At 46.4% G+C, this 14964-nt stretch overlaps 3 protein-coding genes across 3 annotated transcripts in view; all 3 read right to left on the bottom strand.

The window, feature by feature from the left end:
* Window positions 1–2053, bottom strand: part of LOC126518300 (uncharacterized) — a 63225-nt gene extending 61172 nt beyond the window's left edge. Inside the window, exons 1-5 of the mRNA XM_072285222.1 lie at window positions 1956–2053; window positions 1718–1897; window positions 1276–1369; window positions 1124–1201; window positions 221–301 (exon numbers count right to left, since the gene is read on the bottom strand). Coding sequence (XP_072141323.1) covers window positions 221–301; window positions 1124–1201; window positions 1276–1369; window positions 1718–1897; window positions 1956–1976 — 454 coding nt within the window. The 5' untranslated portion in view covers window positions 1977–2053. The remainder of the gene's footprint in view (window positions 1–220; window positions 302–1123; window positions 1202–1275; window positions 1370–1717; window positions 1898–1955) is intronic.
* Window positions 2054–5545: 3492 nt separating this feature from the next.
* On the bottom strand, window positions 5546–6313 carry LOC126518298 (ubiquitin-conjugating enzyme E2 Z-like). Its single transcript, XM_050168141.2, has one exon. The coding sequence runs from the start codon at window positions 6311–6313 to the stop codon at window positions 5546–5548; it is 768 nt and encodes a 255-aa protein (XP_050024098.2).
* Window positions 6314–12902: 6589 nt separating this feature from the next.
* LOC126517509 (iripin-2-like) lies at window positions 12903–14360 on the bottom strand. Its single transcript, XM_050167237.3, has one exon. It carries the CDS (start codon window positions 14299–14301, stop codon window positions 13096–13098), a length of 1206 nt encoding a protein of 401 aa, XP_050023194.2. The 5' UTR covers window positions 14302–14360; the 3' UTR covers window positions 12903–13095.
* Between the last annotated feature and the right edge of the window lie 604 nt (window positions 14361–14964).

Genomic DNA, 14964 nt, shown 5'->3' with positions numbered 1-14964 from the left:
GTCCACGTTGACTTAATATTAACCTTTAGTGTCCCTTTAAGGAGCAGCAAGGATACTTCAGGCAGGATATATGTATTTGTTTTCTTTTCATTTTGTCATTTCCTACTTTATACTCGTTAAGTGCAATCAATTAGCGCGCGAGCACGTAGCTACCGTCTGCAGCTTCGAAAATGTGCGTAAGTACGTGTCCATTATATCTAACCACGCAAGGATAAAGTACCTTCTACTCCATCGTAGGACCAATGACACTCGTGGTGTTTCTTATGTGACTCGTCGTGGGAAACCTCGTCCGCTTCGCCTCCTGCAACAGAGTGCGGAGACATCCTATAAATCCTTCATTTGTACCTGGAAGCGACGGCTTGTGGCCCCAAGGCGACCACAGAAAGGCTGGCCCGCACGCGTTAGTTCGGGAGACCGCGGACAGAGGTCGCTTCCTGCCGATGGAGGACCTGGCAAGCTGCGACTCCCGGTCTAAAATGTAGGCCGGCGTCCGTTGTTGAATCGGAACGACGATTCGGTGACATGAAATTAGACGGAGCCTAGTGCACGATAAGCTATATAAAAGCGGTGCATGTGCGTACAATACATATAGTACACCGTTCTGCGACCGTTTAGTTTAACTTGAGAGAGCCAGCAGCTCTCTCGCTAAATAATACAAACGTGCGACGGAATAGCCAGTAGAAAACTTAGTTCGAGAGCCACTGCTCCTCAAGTTAAAAGAGCTTTCGCGACGAAATACCGTTCTGCCAGTATTTTGTTTAACTTGCGAGATGGCGTTTTCAAGTCACAAACTGTGCGGCCAGTACTGCTATGTCCTTTGGTGCGGCTTGAAAGCACAATCTGCAAGTTAAAGAAAGAAAAACTATGACACATAGAGTACCGTTCTGCCACTATACTATTTAATTTTCGAGGACACATCCTCTTCAGTTAATTGTGAAGTAGACGGCACCGAGCCAGAGCTCAACGATGGAACAGGAAAAGTCGTGCTGGAAATCGAGTATCGGAGCAAGTCGAGCTCTTATGTACTTACGAGAACGTCTGCATTGGAAAAAAAGCTGACATGGTTGCGACAGAGCGAACCGAGAGAAACGTAGGAAAAAAACAATGACAAAGGTAAAGGCACCGTAACTTCTGCGTAGCGCGTTGTTCCAGTGCGAGGTACCATTCAGAGGATCGATTGAGACCGATGTGACCTGCAGCCCTGCAACAATGAAGGGAGATCGGGATTGGCTTTACTTACAGTCATAGGCCCAGCTATATAATAGTGCTACACACCAAGAAAATGTCGGCGCAGACCTTGGTTTGTCGCACGCACTTCACGCCTGCAGTTTGGGGGCGACGCGTGAATCCGTGACACAGCACGTCCCACCTGTTATTGGCGTACGTACAAAGGCAAATATTTAGACGTCACGGCGCGGACCAATCCGCCGTAGCGGGTTCTTAAACGTGTTCAGTGCGAACAGACTTAGGACATGAAGACGAACCATACGCTCTCTGTCGCACACGCGCACACGCGCACACGCGCACACGCACACACACACACACACACACACACACACACACACACACACACACACACACACACACACACACACGTTGTAAGCCCTCAAAGACTATCACACATAAACGTAACGCAAAACAGACACCCTTTGCTATGAAGTCAAAACCACATCCACAAATTACACAACTATATAAAAAATCAATGTTCACACATCACCACGGTACTGTATGTGGAGTGTCGGAGTTCTATGGCCGGAGTGGTTAGGCGTGCAGTGGGCAGCGGCATCCATATAGCTGGAGACGAGCGGCCAGATGACGTGGCAGGACTTGGTAGAAGCGTAGGCCAGGAAGGTCGGCCAAGACCATAGAGACTGCGGTCGGTGCTCCGCTGGGCGCCCTGCAGATGTGCACCAGCTTGAGACGTTGAGCCGTAGGCTAAGGAGCACTAGGCATACGCAGGGGCCCGGACCCATCATCCGACAGGCTGCTGCTTCTGCCGCTGTCGCCCTCTTCTCCTGGCTTGTTCTCACAATGGCGCCGCTTCTACGTTCCCTCCTCGCGCCACGTCGCAACTGGATTGAACTGGATTGGATTTGCTTCTACGATGGCGCATACCCACGGCGGGGGATTGGCCATGGTTTGGGTGGTATATTAGGAATTTGCTGTTAATCAGGTGGTTCTTTTCTGTTCACACATTTACCTGTGCCGATGCGGGGTCCCTCTCGTGTTGATGATAATGATTTCCATCACCTAGCTGGCACGTAGTACCCACCTTGGGCAATCGGCCAAGAAGCGGGGGGTACAATTAAAGTAAAACAGGATAAGAAGCTTGAGAACAAGTTAAGGCCCGCGGAAAGAGCGATGGAACGAAGAATGTTAGGCGTAACGTTAAGACACAGAAAGAGAGCGGTTTGGATCAGAGAGCAAACGAGGATAGTCTATATTCTAATTCACATCAAAAGAATAAAATGGAGCTGGGCAGGTCATGCACAACGTAGGTTGGATAACATGTGGACCATTACACTATAAAGAAAGTTTGCACCCTTTGGGGTGTATATCTGCCAAACAACAATAATCGTCATCTGTCTTGATGCGTTTCCTTTCTTGAAAACGCCGCGCCCGCTACTTTCCTGTCGGGAATGCTATGTCATGCTGATAACGCGCATGCCGTTCGTTACTGGGAAGTATCGGGCTCACAGCGTTAAAGAAAGGAAACGCATCAAGGCAGATGACGATTATCGTTGTGTGGCAGATATACACTCCAAAGGGTGCAAACTTTTTTTAGAGTGTAGGGTTACAGAACGGGTGCCAAGAGAACGTAAGCGCAGTCGAGGATGGCAGAAGACTAGGTGTGGCGATGAAATTGTGAAGTTCGCGGGCTCTAGTCGGAATCGGTTGGTACAGGAAAGGGGTAATTGGAGATCACAAATCGTCCTGATATGTACATAAAATAGGCCGCTGATAATGATAATTATGAAGAAATAGATGGATGTATAAGTGGTAAGAATAGAATCTCGTGTATTCGCTGTAACCGTCTTTCGTTTGCGACAGCAGCACGTGCACCTCATGACAGACGTGCTCAAGCCACTTCTGCGTCATTGCGTGAGACTGCGCATAGACACAAATGGCTGAACAGGAGTAGCCGCAAAACCTCGTGTCCTATCGCACACGTTCGTCACACACGTTGTAGACGATGGCCTCTGAGATCGCGCGCGCGCGCGGTCTCGGAGGCTCTGTGTAGACCACAACGTTTTTTTTGTTGTTGTTGTTGTTGTTGTTTTGTTTTTTTTCTCACAATTCTTAGAAGAAACGTCTCGCGCTATTGTCTACGGAAACTGTAGGCACGGAGACTCGGCGAGCACGGGAAACGAGAACTTCCTTCTCGCATTGGCCCGACCCTTTGCCCATGCGTGAATTGCGAGAGAAAGAAATCTCGGAATTTACCTCTTAATTTTTTCTTAACATTATTACAATCTATTACGTTATTTTTCTGCCTACTATATTGTTTGCCTTTGCATGTCTATTATCTGTAATCTTAATGTTGCTCTAATTATTATTGTTACATTGCAAAATAACTATGTATGTCCTTCCTGCTATGATCCCTGATAGGATCGACCAGTATGAATAAATAAATAATAAAAATCGGACTCCTCGGTTAACCCCATTTCTTCTCTCTCTCTCTTTATATATATATATATATATATATATATATATATATATATATATATTGTAATGGCTCTGAGTGGGGCTGGCTAACACTCCCAGGTCTGGATCTAGCAAACCAAATTACGCAAGTGTTACACGTCTGTAAAACGTTAGAACGAAAGCCTGGTTGCGCACTTGGCACACTTTTTGTCACGATTAAGATACATTTACGAATTGTAGCCACTGTCCATCGGTGCGCACGACAGAACATACCGAAATTAGTGCCGCCATGTCCTCCTCGCCCGCCGCTCCGTATAGAGTGGAGACAACAGTGGCGTCTCCTACGTCGTGGTTTTAATAGCGCCTCTTCCTTACAAACTCTCTCTCTCTACGGTGTTAGGCACGCGAATGGCGGATACCGTAGGGACGCATTGCCGGCTCTCATGTGTATCCGTCATTCGCCTAACCAATGCCGTCGTAGATGCCGCGGTTGTCTCCACTCTGAACGGAGCGGCAGGCGAGGAGGACATCGAGACACTCTAACCGAAATCGCCGCACCTACTGGTAGTGGGACAGTGCCGTCAGCGCCTTCGCAGAGGGAGGAGCAGTATGGGAACGCTAGCATGATGATTGGCATCGGAGCCAGCGGTGAAAGACGACGACGACGAACGCGCGAGCAGTGGCACGAGTGCGTCTCTGTGACCACGTGACGTGTCAATGCCACGTTGGACGTGTGCAACCAGCCACGCACTAGGCACAAGAACCGTTGAGCAGCCGTGGGTTCAGGGAAGCGTGCTCATCTCGCATCCCGACGGCCTGGGCTCGATTCCCACCCAGACCGAAATGTAACGAATGTTCTTTTCGAAGCCACTAATTTACGTTATTTACAGGAACCTCTCCCCGAGAAATCTGACGTAAATCCGAGCATCTGTTGATGTGATTTTATTCTTTGCAGCGTCGGCCATTTTTCGTCACGGCACGGTTTGGCCAAGGTCGCCTATATATATATATATATATATATATATATATATATATATATATATATATATATATATATATATATATATATATATATATATAGTGACAGCCTTATAAAGCCAACAGGCAATGAAGCCAAGGAAAACAGGAAGAATTATCTGTGGTAAAGGAGGTGTGTGTCAGAGAGAGATAAACGATTATTCAAGAACTTCTAACAGTGAATTCTCGAATACGAGCCGGATACCACAGAGTATTCGATTCGTATTCGAAATTCCGAACGTTCGCACACGCTTAAATTTATATAAGGAGAAAGAGAGATACCGTAGTACCTCGAAAGGGTTAGCGTTTGTTATTTTAGACAAAAATAACCGTGTACTGCTTGCAAACGTCCGATGAACTGATCCCTCTAAAAACACAAAAATAGGACGAAGGAAGCATACTTTGCCGGTACGTACAAGGACACGCTAAAATATATTTAAATATGTAATTTAGCGTTACTACCGCGGATATGTTAAACAGTGTTAATTTTGTTGTGATGATGATGATGATGATACCCTCGCAATAAGATGAGACTACAAGAGCTAATAATCGAAATAATTGGCGACGAATTTTACGCAGTAGAGTAAAGGCGAAGGCAGTCGCCTGCAAAGCAACCTAAATGTTCACTGTTATGGAGCGCTAGCGAACGGACACAGAACTCTGTTGCAGATCATAAAAATTGGTTTCGGGCGACGTTTGGTCCCCAACGTCTTCCCAATTCTTTCACAATTAATTTAAGAATTTATTTCGTGCAATGGCCGAAACGCGACGCCATCCGGCCAATCTTGCGAACCCTGAAGCTTGCGAGCCAAACCGGATTTACAAGCCATTCTTCGGACAGGCTTTACGAGAATCTCGGTACCATCACGGTCCTCCAACGTGGCTACTCGTGAGCGTTCGCAGCCACCCCTTGAACTGCGTCCTTCACCTTTAGCTTGAGGTCCTGGATCCTCAGCAGAAGGAGCCCGCACTCCCTGCATCCCCCTGGAGGACTATACCGGGTTCCGTACAGATGCTGCCCGGCCTTGAGCGTGTCTTCGAACCTGGCGCAGGACTCCGCGAATGTCTTCAGCACGGCGTCCCTCAAGGCAGGCGGGTAGGTCCAATCATCTCGGAGGCAATCTTCAACCGGATGGCAGACTGCGATTCTGACGGTATTGTGCCGGTAGGTGCCACCGTACTCGTGCGGGGTAATGCGGCCAAATTTGTCCAGTTCCGAGAGCATCGACTGCAGGGAGACGAGCAGGCTGCTCAGGGACAGCGCCGGACTCCACTGCGGCCCAGTCCAGGTGCCTATGATGCTGAGGCAGACATGACCATCCTTGTAGAGGTGTTCGTGCAACTGAACGCGTCCGGCGTCTGTGGTCAAGAATTGCACGTCGGGCGGCTTCATCGGATAGTCGGACGGGCACTTTATGCGGAAGCGGAAGAAGCCGCCTTCGAAGGGCGTATCCGCGGGACCCACGACGATCGCATCGATTCGGGTTATGTCGCTCTCACTAGGGGCGATGAACACACCAGGCGGCGGGTCGGCCTTGAGCTCCGCGATGTCCTGCTTGACACGAAGGAGACAAGCGGACGGCAGGTCTTCGCGCTTGAACTGCGCGGGTTCGTCTCTGGACGGTCCGGGGGCTCCCTGTTGGCTCGCCATGCTCACGGTCTTCGATGGGGCGGTCGAAACCACGTACTCGGATATTTCGTTTCGTTCCCCAAACACTGGCGCATACCCACTATGGGGGCTTGCCCAAGAAGCAGGCGGTTTTCCGTATGGTTAGAATTAAAGCCAAACTAGATTTGAACAGTGGAGCGTGGGACTGAAGAACTGTAATTTGGAAGTGCAATGAAAATATTGTTAAGAATTTGGATAAGATAAGCTAACATAATAATAATAATAATAATCTTTATTTCCATCGGGATGATGGAGGAGGTTGTGGGTAAAAGCTGCTCGTAAACGGCAGCTTGACAAAGGCCCACAGCCCATAAAGAAATGAAGTAACAAAATAATTGATGATTTTAGAAATTCAGCAAGGTAATCCTTTTGTCTCGCTAATAAAATTGTAAACTGCAAGAAAAGCATCCCTGTGGCTGGATTTCAGTGAAGTCGCCCCAAAAGAAAGAATGGTTGGTGAGTTGAGGGATAGCCCGAGTTTACTAAATTATCTAAGAGATTTCGTTGTCTTAGAAAGCGGCGGTACGAGAGAAAGTAATGTTCCATAGATTTAGGTGCACTACAAAAAGAACATAGAGGGGACATAGCGAGACCAGACCTGTGAAGTAATAATTTAGAGGCGGTATGCGGCATCTCAATCTTGTAAAAGAAACTTCCAATTGCCTTGATCGACACCAATTATTATTCCATGGGAAGCCAAGATGGTGGAATTCAGAAGACGGTGTTTGCATGGATATTGCAGAGTTTTGCGATATAGAAAAGTATGTGTACCTAGCCGCGGTGACATAAGCTGATGTCGGCAAAACAGATATGATTGGGCCATTGAGGGATGCTCGTGCGAGCGAATCAGCCATTTCTTTGAAGTGCAACCCACGATGTCCCCGTAACCAAAGCAAACATACTTTCCCTAAGTACGGAGGTACCATCGAACGAAATGTTCGTTGAATTCTTGAATTTAAAGATGCAGTAAATGCTGCGCATACGGATAGCGAGTCGGTCACAACAGTTAATAGGTCATTTTGGGGGAGTTTTCGTAATGCTAACATAATCGCTAATAATTCTGCCTGAAATATGGGTGTGAAGTCTGGAAGGCGAAGGGAGCAAGACCATTGAAGATATTCAGAGAAGATCCCCATCCCATGCCTTCTCACTGCACACAGAAGCGTCAATAGCTATTACATTGTCAATGGTTAGCTGGTGCAGGTGGCCGCGTAAGATATTCATTAAATGTCTGCTTGGTAATAGTTCAGCATGACTTGGAAATATGTCCTCGAACTCAATTTGGAGGTCTGGTAAGGCATCATTTGAATGGCAAACTTGGCGTATGGACACATCCAATTTTTGTAACTGCGCTTGCACAAATATTCTCTGAGGACTGTGTATCTCGACCACGGTACTTGAAAAAACTCAGACGGTTGAGTGTTAAATACATATTGCTTACGTCTTTTTAAGAAATCATAATTTTTTTTAAATGTCTGAACCGTAAGCATGCGGAATCTGCAATCTAGGGTGGGTATATGGGCTTCCTGATATAAAACAGTGTTGGCAACAAATCTAGCTAGGTAGCCCGAAGCATAATCGAAGAGCTTCCCTTTTTAAGAGTATGAGAGGTTTAATTTTGTAGGCGGGACCACCGGAAAATATTATACAGCCGAGTTCTAATACAGGCCGAACATACATCTTATACATAATCAGCAAGGTACCTCTGCGCAGTCCAGAGTGACGGTGGCTGAGCCGGCGGAGCAAAGCTACGGCACGTTCTGCCTTTGTTTTAATATGATCAATGTAACTGCGCCAGGTGAGTTTGCCATCGTAAATAACACCAAGGTACTTAACTGCGTCAACTTGAATGATTTCCTGTCGGTATTGTAAATATATATGCACTTGTGCAGTGCATATATATGCACCAGCATTCCTAAGTAATTCTGCAACGACTGGTGCAGTGAATGTATATTATTTGCGGATGTAAAATATGCGATATCGTTCGAATAAATATAAACATATACTTCCGGAGACAAAGGAATTGTACTTAGCAAAATGTTAAATAATATAGGGGAAAGAACGGAACCCTGTAGTACACCTCTTGTCTGCTTGCGTTTAGACGTCGAAATACCGTGTTGGTAACAATAGAACTCTTTATCGCTCATAAATTCATAGATCCAAGCGGTTATATACTTCGGGAAATTCGTAGACTGAAGCTTATCGAATAGAATACAATATTCTACAGAGTCGTATGCTTTTGCTACATCTAGCGTCACCAAAGCTGCGTACTCTCGTTTGCGGCGAGCAAGTTTAATGCTGCTCTCGAAATCTACATGGGCGCACCATATGGTGTGGCCGGGACGAAATCCAATCTGACGAGGACTGAGAAGGGTATCATCCTGCATAAAATTTGTTATACGGCCGTGAACAACCGTTTCTATTAATTTGACGACATTGGAAGTAAGAGAAATTGGTCTTACGTTGTCTAAGTCAAGTCCAGCTGCTTTTTCCTTCAATAGTGGAATCATTTTAGCTGCTATCCACTCTCTTGGAACCCGTGAATTTTTGAAAGAGAAATTTATTATATTGAGCAGGTCCTTTTAGCATTCCAGATGTAATGCCATCTGGACCTGGGGCTGACACCGGTAACGAACTAAAATAGTGCCCTGAAGCTCCGTCGCTGTTACTTTTACAAAGTCGTCTCCCAAGGAAGGTTTCTTTAGTCCTATCGGCAATTTATGCTTGAAACGTTGCGCAAGTCCTTGAGCAATTTGCTCAAGTGATTCTAATAATTATTTTGTTGATAGAACGACAGATTCGACATACACGGGCGCCGGTGTAACTTTACGGGATCGAAGAAACTTAAACAGGGCTTTATTATTGCTAGACTTTGAAATATAAGTGTAGTGCTTGGAATCATAATCCTCCTTATCTGTTGAGGCTGTTCCTTTAAATGTAGTAGTTATATATGTATAATCAGCCTAATTAACAGGGCATTGGTTATACAGAAGTTTTTTCCACGCAGCTTTTCGACGTATAATATCTCGCTCGCCATCAAAATTCCACCAGGGACAATATATGATGCACCCTTAGTAGATTGCACAACAAACTGAGCTTTTTTTGATGATTGCTTTAGAATGGAGCACAGGTTCATTGCTTTGATGTCCCTCTCCATGTCCTCCTGAGCATTTAAAGCTAATTTTAACGCATATTTTTAATTTTGCGTAATTAACAAAAGTGCGCACATGTCTATCTAACCTAGTTAACGGGGTAAGCAGTTCAAAAATTATAGGGAGGTGATCACTGTTAGTTCCAACATCAACAGTCTTTCCGGAGGTGGCAGACACGCTCGAGGTAGCAAAAGTAAGATCTAGGGCAGATTGCGACTGACCCCGAACAAAAGTATGTGCTCTCGAATTTAAGCAAGACAAATGATTTGATAAGACCCAAGCCCACAAGCGTTTGCCACAAGTGTCCGTTCGGAAACCCCACGACACAAGATGAGAATTAAAATCGCCCACTAGTAGGATGTTTTTCTGACTGCAAGCTATAGAGGTATCGAGATAACGGATATCTTGCACTCCAGCGGGGAAGTCCGTGTTAAATATAGATAAAGGCGTGCAACCAGTGCTAAGATTCCAGTTCTAAGTGCTAAGAACCAGTGCTAAGATCCAGTGCTAAGATCCAGTGCTAAGATTTCACAGTCTGGGGACATTCTCCGGTATGCGATAGTAGCTCTATGGCAGATGTTTGATGAGAGAAAAAAAACAACTAAACCACCGCTTCGGGATAGGCAATCCAATCGAAAACATCGGAAATTTTTGAAACGAGAAGTCTGACCAGCAGCAAGCCAAGTTTCCTGCAATATAATATGTGGAGAATATGTAGAAGTAACATATAATAAATATGTTGCACAGGAAAGTATGGAACGATAGTTCCACTGAATTACTGTTGAAGTTCCTATGGTGAAAAAATTCGAGCAGCAGAGACTGCTTAGTTTAAAACGCTCTCTTTTAAGATGTCCTTATTAGTCGGAATCTCTCTAACGTACTTTTTGTCTTGGAGTTGGTGGGAGAGCTAGACTTTCTCTCTGTCGGTGGCCTTGTTCGTTTAAGAGATCGGGGGTCCATATCTACATCTTGATGTTCCATTCCATCTATGTCGAAGACACAGATGTGGTCAACTTTCTCAGAAGTTGGTGGCTTTGATCAATCGTTATTAGTCAATGGCTGCGCGGTCGATATTTCAATAGATGGATTCCGCGGTCGACCCGACACCTGATCCGCAATGTTCGCTCTATTGGTTAGTTGAAGCCACGGAGATAGTTGTGAAGACAGCACCTGAACAAGGGAGTCGGTGAGATTTGTCACAATGCGCTCCATTGCTTTCTCCAGCGCGTTTTCTACGGAAGCTGCCACAGCCTGAGAGATTGAGTTTTCCATACACTGTGTTTGACGGGCCGTTATACCAGCGTAGGCTTGAGTCCTGCTCTGAACTTCTCCAATGGCCTCACGACGAGAGCATCGACGTCTGTCAATTACTTCGAGGATTTGCACTTATTTTGACATTGCAGGGCAGTTAGGCTCATCTGCAGGGTGAGGACCACTGCAAGGGCAGCAGGACTCATTTGAGACAATTCTCAAAATATCTGCGGGACATAGACTTATGTCGACACCGCGGACTAGGCCTTTCGTACATGCAAGGTGATGAGGAATGAAACTGCAGATGTGTCGCAAACACATTGCACTTCAGCAAATCTGGAAAACAAGTCTGGCCTGACGAACAGCAAAGAATGCCCCTTCGGCCAAACTGTCGAACCTCGGTGATTTGTTGAAACTTGGCCGAGGCCATACGGAGTTCGGTTTGAACTGCCTTGGGATTCTTCATGCGAATCATCCGCCATCACTCGGAACCAAAGCCACAGGTACGCTGCTCGTCCCACTGCGTAAGAAAAGCTCCACCGGCAAATCAGAGGGAGGAACAGAAGCCGACCAGAAGGAAGCCTCCTGGCCTGGCGATGAGAGAGACATTGCAGAGAAATAGGAAATTACTCTGGCAAGTTGACAGATATGGGAACAAAAGGCTCAGAAGCAATTAGGTAAAAGACGCAGATCAAGAGAAAACCGCCAGCTACTTGACCAGAACCAGCGTGTTTGGAACGCGCCAAACATGCCGTGGTCATGACCGTTTCTGGTTGTGAAATGGCATATATTTGTAGGTGTGCGTCGGTGACTGTCGTTATAAAAGGCATGCCATATGCATAACGTTAAGTACTGGAAAGCGCGATTCCTTTTTGAAGACAGAAATGTACGTTGTAGCCGCAGAGGACGCTGCGCGTTCTCGAGTTGTTCGAAGTGGTGGTCATTCCTATCACCCGAAATCAAAACGCATTTTCAACTAATTAAGAAAAATTCACTAATTCACTTTTAGTTAATTACTTTACATATTGCAATTTACAAATTGCAGGTGGTGAGTTTGCAAGAAGTATCCATTTCAAATGACTCCAGGATGGCACCTGTTTCTAGAGCGTTTTTCGCAAAGTGCGGAACAAAATACATTGGCGTTTCCGTTACCTGTGTGCTTCAATGCATACAAGAGCATGCTTAGTAAATGGAACATTGCATTTTTGATGGCGTTTGATGGCGCGTATCTCCAAACCGGTGAGATTCTTGAACTTCATTCCAAATGTATACGCCTTGCAAACTCAGCGGCTACAAGTCGCAAATTGCAATATGCGCCGTAAGGTAATTAATTGGGATGTTAATTAGTGGATGTTTTAATTACTTGAATATGTGTTTCAATTTCTCGTGCAACTGACGTCCGGCTCTCTGGAAAACCCAGCTCAAGAACTACAATTGTTATCTGCAACACGCCATATGTAAAAATTCCATAAAACTTGACAATGATCACCTCGTATAAAACATAATATAAGCATGTACGTACGTGTTCTTCCTGCGACGATCTCTTGTGAGATTGACGGTTATATTTTAAAGATATTCACTGGCTTGTTTCTGATAGAGTGGCAATGACTAACGTTGTAAACAGCTGCATCTTTTCAGAAATTAGGGTAATTGACTCGCACATGTGAGATATACCTGCCTACTTACGTGGGTGGTGAAGCTGTACACACAAATGTTAATTGAGGATAGCTAAGAAATGAACAAGACATTTTTTTTTCAATTCCTCCTGCACACTACACTTTTTATATATAACTAGCTATATCGTTTTTCTTTTTTCGTCATCATGCCTGTTTTTAACCGCCTCATTCATGGCCAATCCCCCACTGTGGTTATGCGCCAGAACTATTCCAACAGCAAAAACTAGCCTTTCTTTTCAAACATTGCAGGCGATGATGATGACCTCAAACCATGGCGCATGCAAATTAAGGGCGATTGGCCAAAACCCGAGTGGTGCAGGAAGCGCATTAATTGGTTATGCATTTAAAGTTCAATAAATGAAACGAACAAGAGGAGAAAACAAGGAGTGTGTTGTGCCCCTCCAGGCGGCAGTTGCCAACCTGCTCTTGTCTTCCATTATGTTCGGTTGTGTTTAAGTTACGTACCTTTAATGTTAAAAGACGGGAAACGAATTATATATGCACACAAGATTATTTATTGGTCGATTGCATTTTGAGTCTCAAAGCAACGCATGGAATTCCAGCGACGACGCCGAAGCGAAGAGTCTCGCGGAATAATTAAGGTGCACAAACTCAAGTTTTCGAATCGCTCACACACTCTTGGGGAACGTTTGAGGCACTTTGTTATACGTAGCGTGAGGACTGATCACTTGAGACTCCTAACCGCCCCCATGAAAAGCGCTTGCTTGGTCACTTTGTCCCAAATGAAGAACGCGAACGGGTGCTCCACGCGGAACGGAGTGGGAAGCATAGGTCTAACGCTTCTCGCCTTCGTCCACCTCATGCGCACCGACGTGGCGGCAGCAGCCACAGTGCCTTCCTCGCTAACTTCGACCATGGCCTTGTGCTTGACATCGGACACCGCCAAGTCGTTCCGGTCGCTGATGCCTGAAAAGTCCGCACCGTCGCCAAAGGCGCCTTCCAGTCCCAGCCTACGGAGCGGCGCCACGAGGTCGTAGTCGGTATGCAGCTCGAACTTGGGCAGCCACAGGTGGACATCCCTCTGCGTTAGGTGGCTCACGATCTTGTCCACCAGGCCGGTTGTCAGGCGGGCTTCGACCGTCGGCAGCCCGGTCCTGCTGTTCGGGAGCACGATGACCATGCCGAACCTGTCTCCCGCGTAAGGGACTTTCAAGGCCCTCGCCTCCAGTTCGTCCACATCGGCATAGCCGAAGTACCGACGCAGCGACATGGTGGCCACATTCACCTCGTCTCGACCGTGGTTGTAGAAAGGCAGCGGCTTGGTGTTAAGTGCTTGGAACTTGGTCACCCACGTTCCCTTGAAGTAGACGGCGTTGATGAGAAACGCTGCTGTGTTCATTGGCAGCGCCGCATCCAGAAGCTTCGATATCTTTCCCTTGGTCTTTTCTTTAACCCATTTGTTAATTTCGGTCGTCACTCTCGAGCCATCCCGAACGAAGTCAACGGACCTCGCCTCGGCTTGGAAGTACTTGACCACGTCACTCCTGTACTGGTCCAGGATCTTGAAGTCCTTATGGATGAGGACCGTGTTGGCTATGTCCAATGTAGCGTTTTCGGGCTTCGCCTCTAGGAATGACTTGTACGCCGTTAGCACAACGCCCCTGTCGACGAGCTCAGCATCCGAGAGTCCCAGAACAGAAGATAACTCCTCGAGGGTCTTGCCCGCAGCTCCGGCGTAGAGCATTCCCAAGGCGATGCTGATGCTCGCTGGTGAAAAGAAGACGTTCTGGTCGGCCGTCTTCGAACAGAGTTCCTTGAAGAGCGCAACGCCGAAACCGTTGTTAGCCCGAGCATGCTGCTCGGCACATTGGGCATAGGTTGGCGCTAGGAATGCTGAGCACAGCGTGACAGCGGCAACGACTGAAGCCATCTGGAAGGCGCTTGTGCTTTCGAGTGATGCGAGGTGCTTCACAGGTGAACTTTTATAAGCAAGAGCGGGCTTCCATTGTTCCCTTATCATTGCCCGCGACAAACATCACTGAGGACACTCCCCGAACAAGCACGCACAACGTCCCTTGATTTCCTTTATCGCCTTGTCCAGGTGCCACGGGTTTTTACGGATGATTGTACGTTCATAGCAGCGTCAAACAACTGACCACTGCGTGCACGTTTGCTGAATAGAACTTGGGTGTTTCGCACGAATTATCTGTGCAATGTCGTCGTCTGGTGCAATTGCAGAGCACGTGTTTCGAGGTGATGACAGGATGAATACTTAGGCGTACATTTCAATCTAAATATGTTATTTCAATGCAGCGAGTTGTAAATTATATAGAAAACAAATATCGCAAAGTTTGTAACGCACACAGTAAAAAAGGGAGACCTCCAGTTGTGATTCAGACAAACTTAAACTAGTGAGATAAAGTGTCGGACATCTATTTTTGCTTTGAAATTGACCTGTACCACTCCTAAGTTGAACACAATAGCTTCACGTTGTTGAACATGCGGAGGGGGGGGGGAATCATCACTACCATTGTTTTCTTGTTTCGTGAGTAGTGCAACCACTACCTCCTCCATTAATCGTTTTGTTACTGTT

Source organism: Dermacentor andersoni, chromosome 11 (genome assembly GCF_023375885.2).
Source record: "Dermacentor andersoni chromosome 11, qqDerAnde1_hic_scaffold, whole genome shotgun sequence".
Classification (NCBI taxonomy): Eukaryota; Metazoa; Arthropoda; class Arachnida; order Ixodida; family Ixodidae; genus Dermacentor; species Dermacentor andersoni.
The sequence above is the reverse complement of the archived record's forward strand: the minus strand, read 5'-3'. Positions and strand labels throughout refer to the sequence as shown.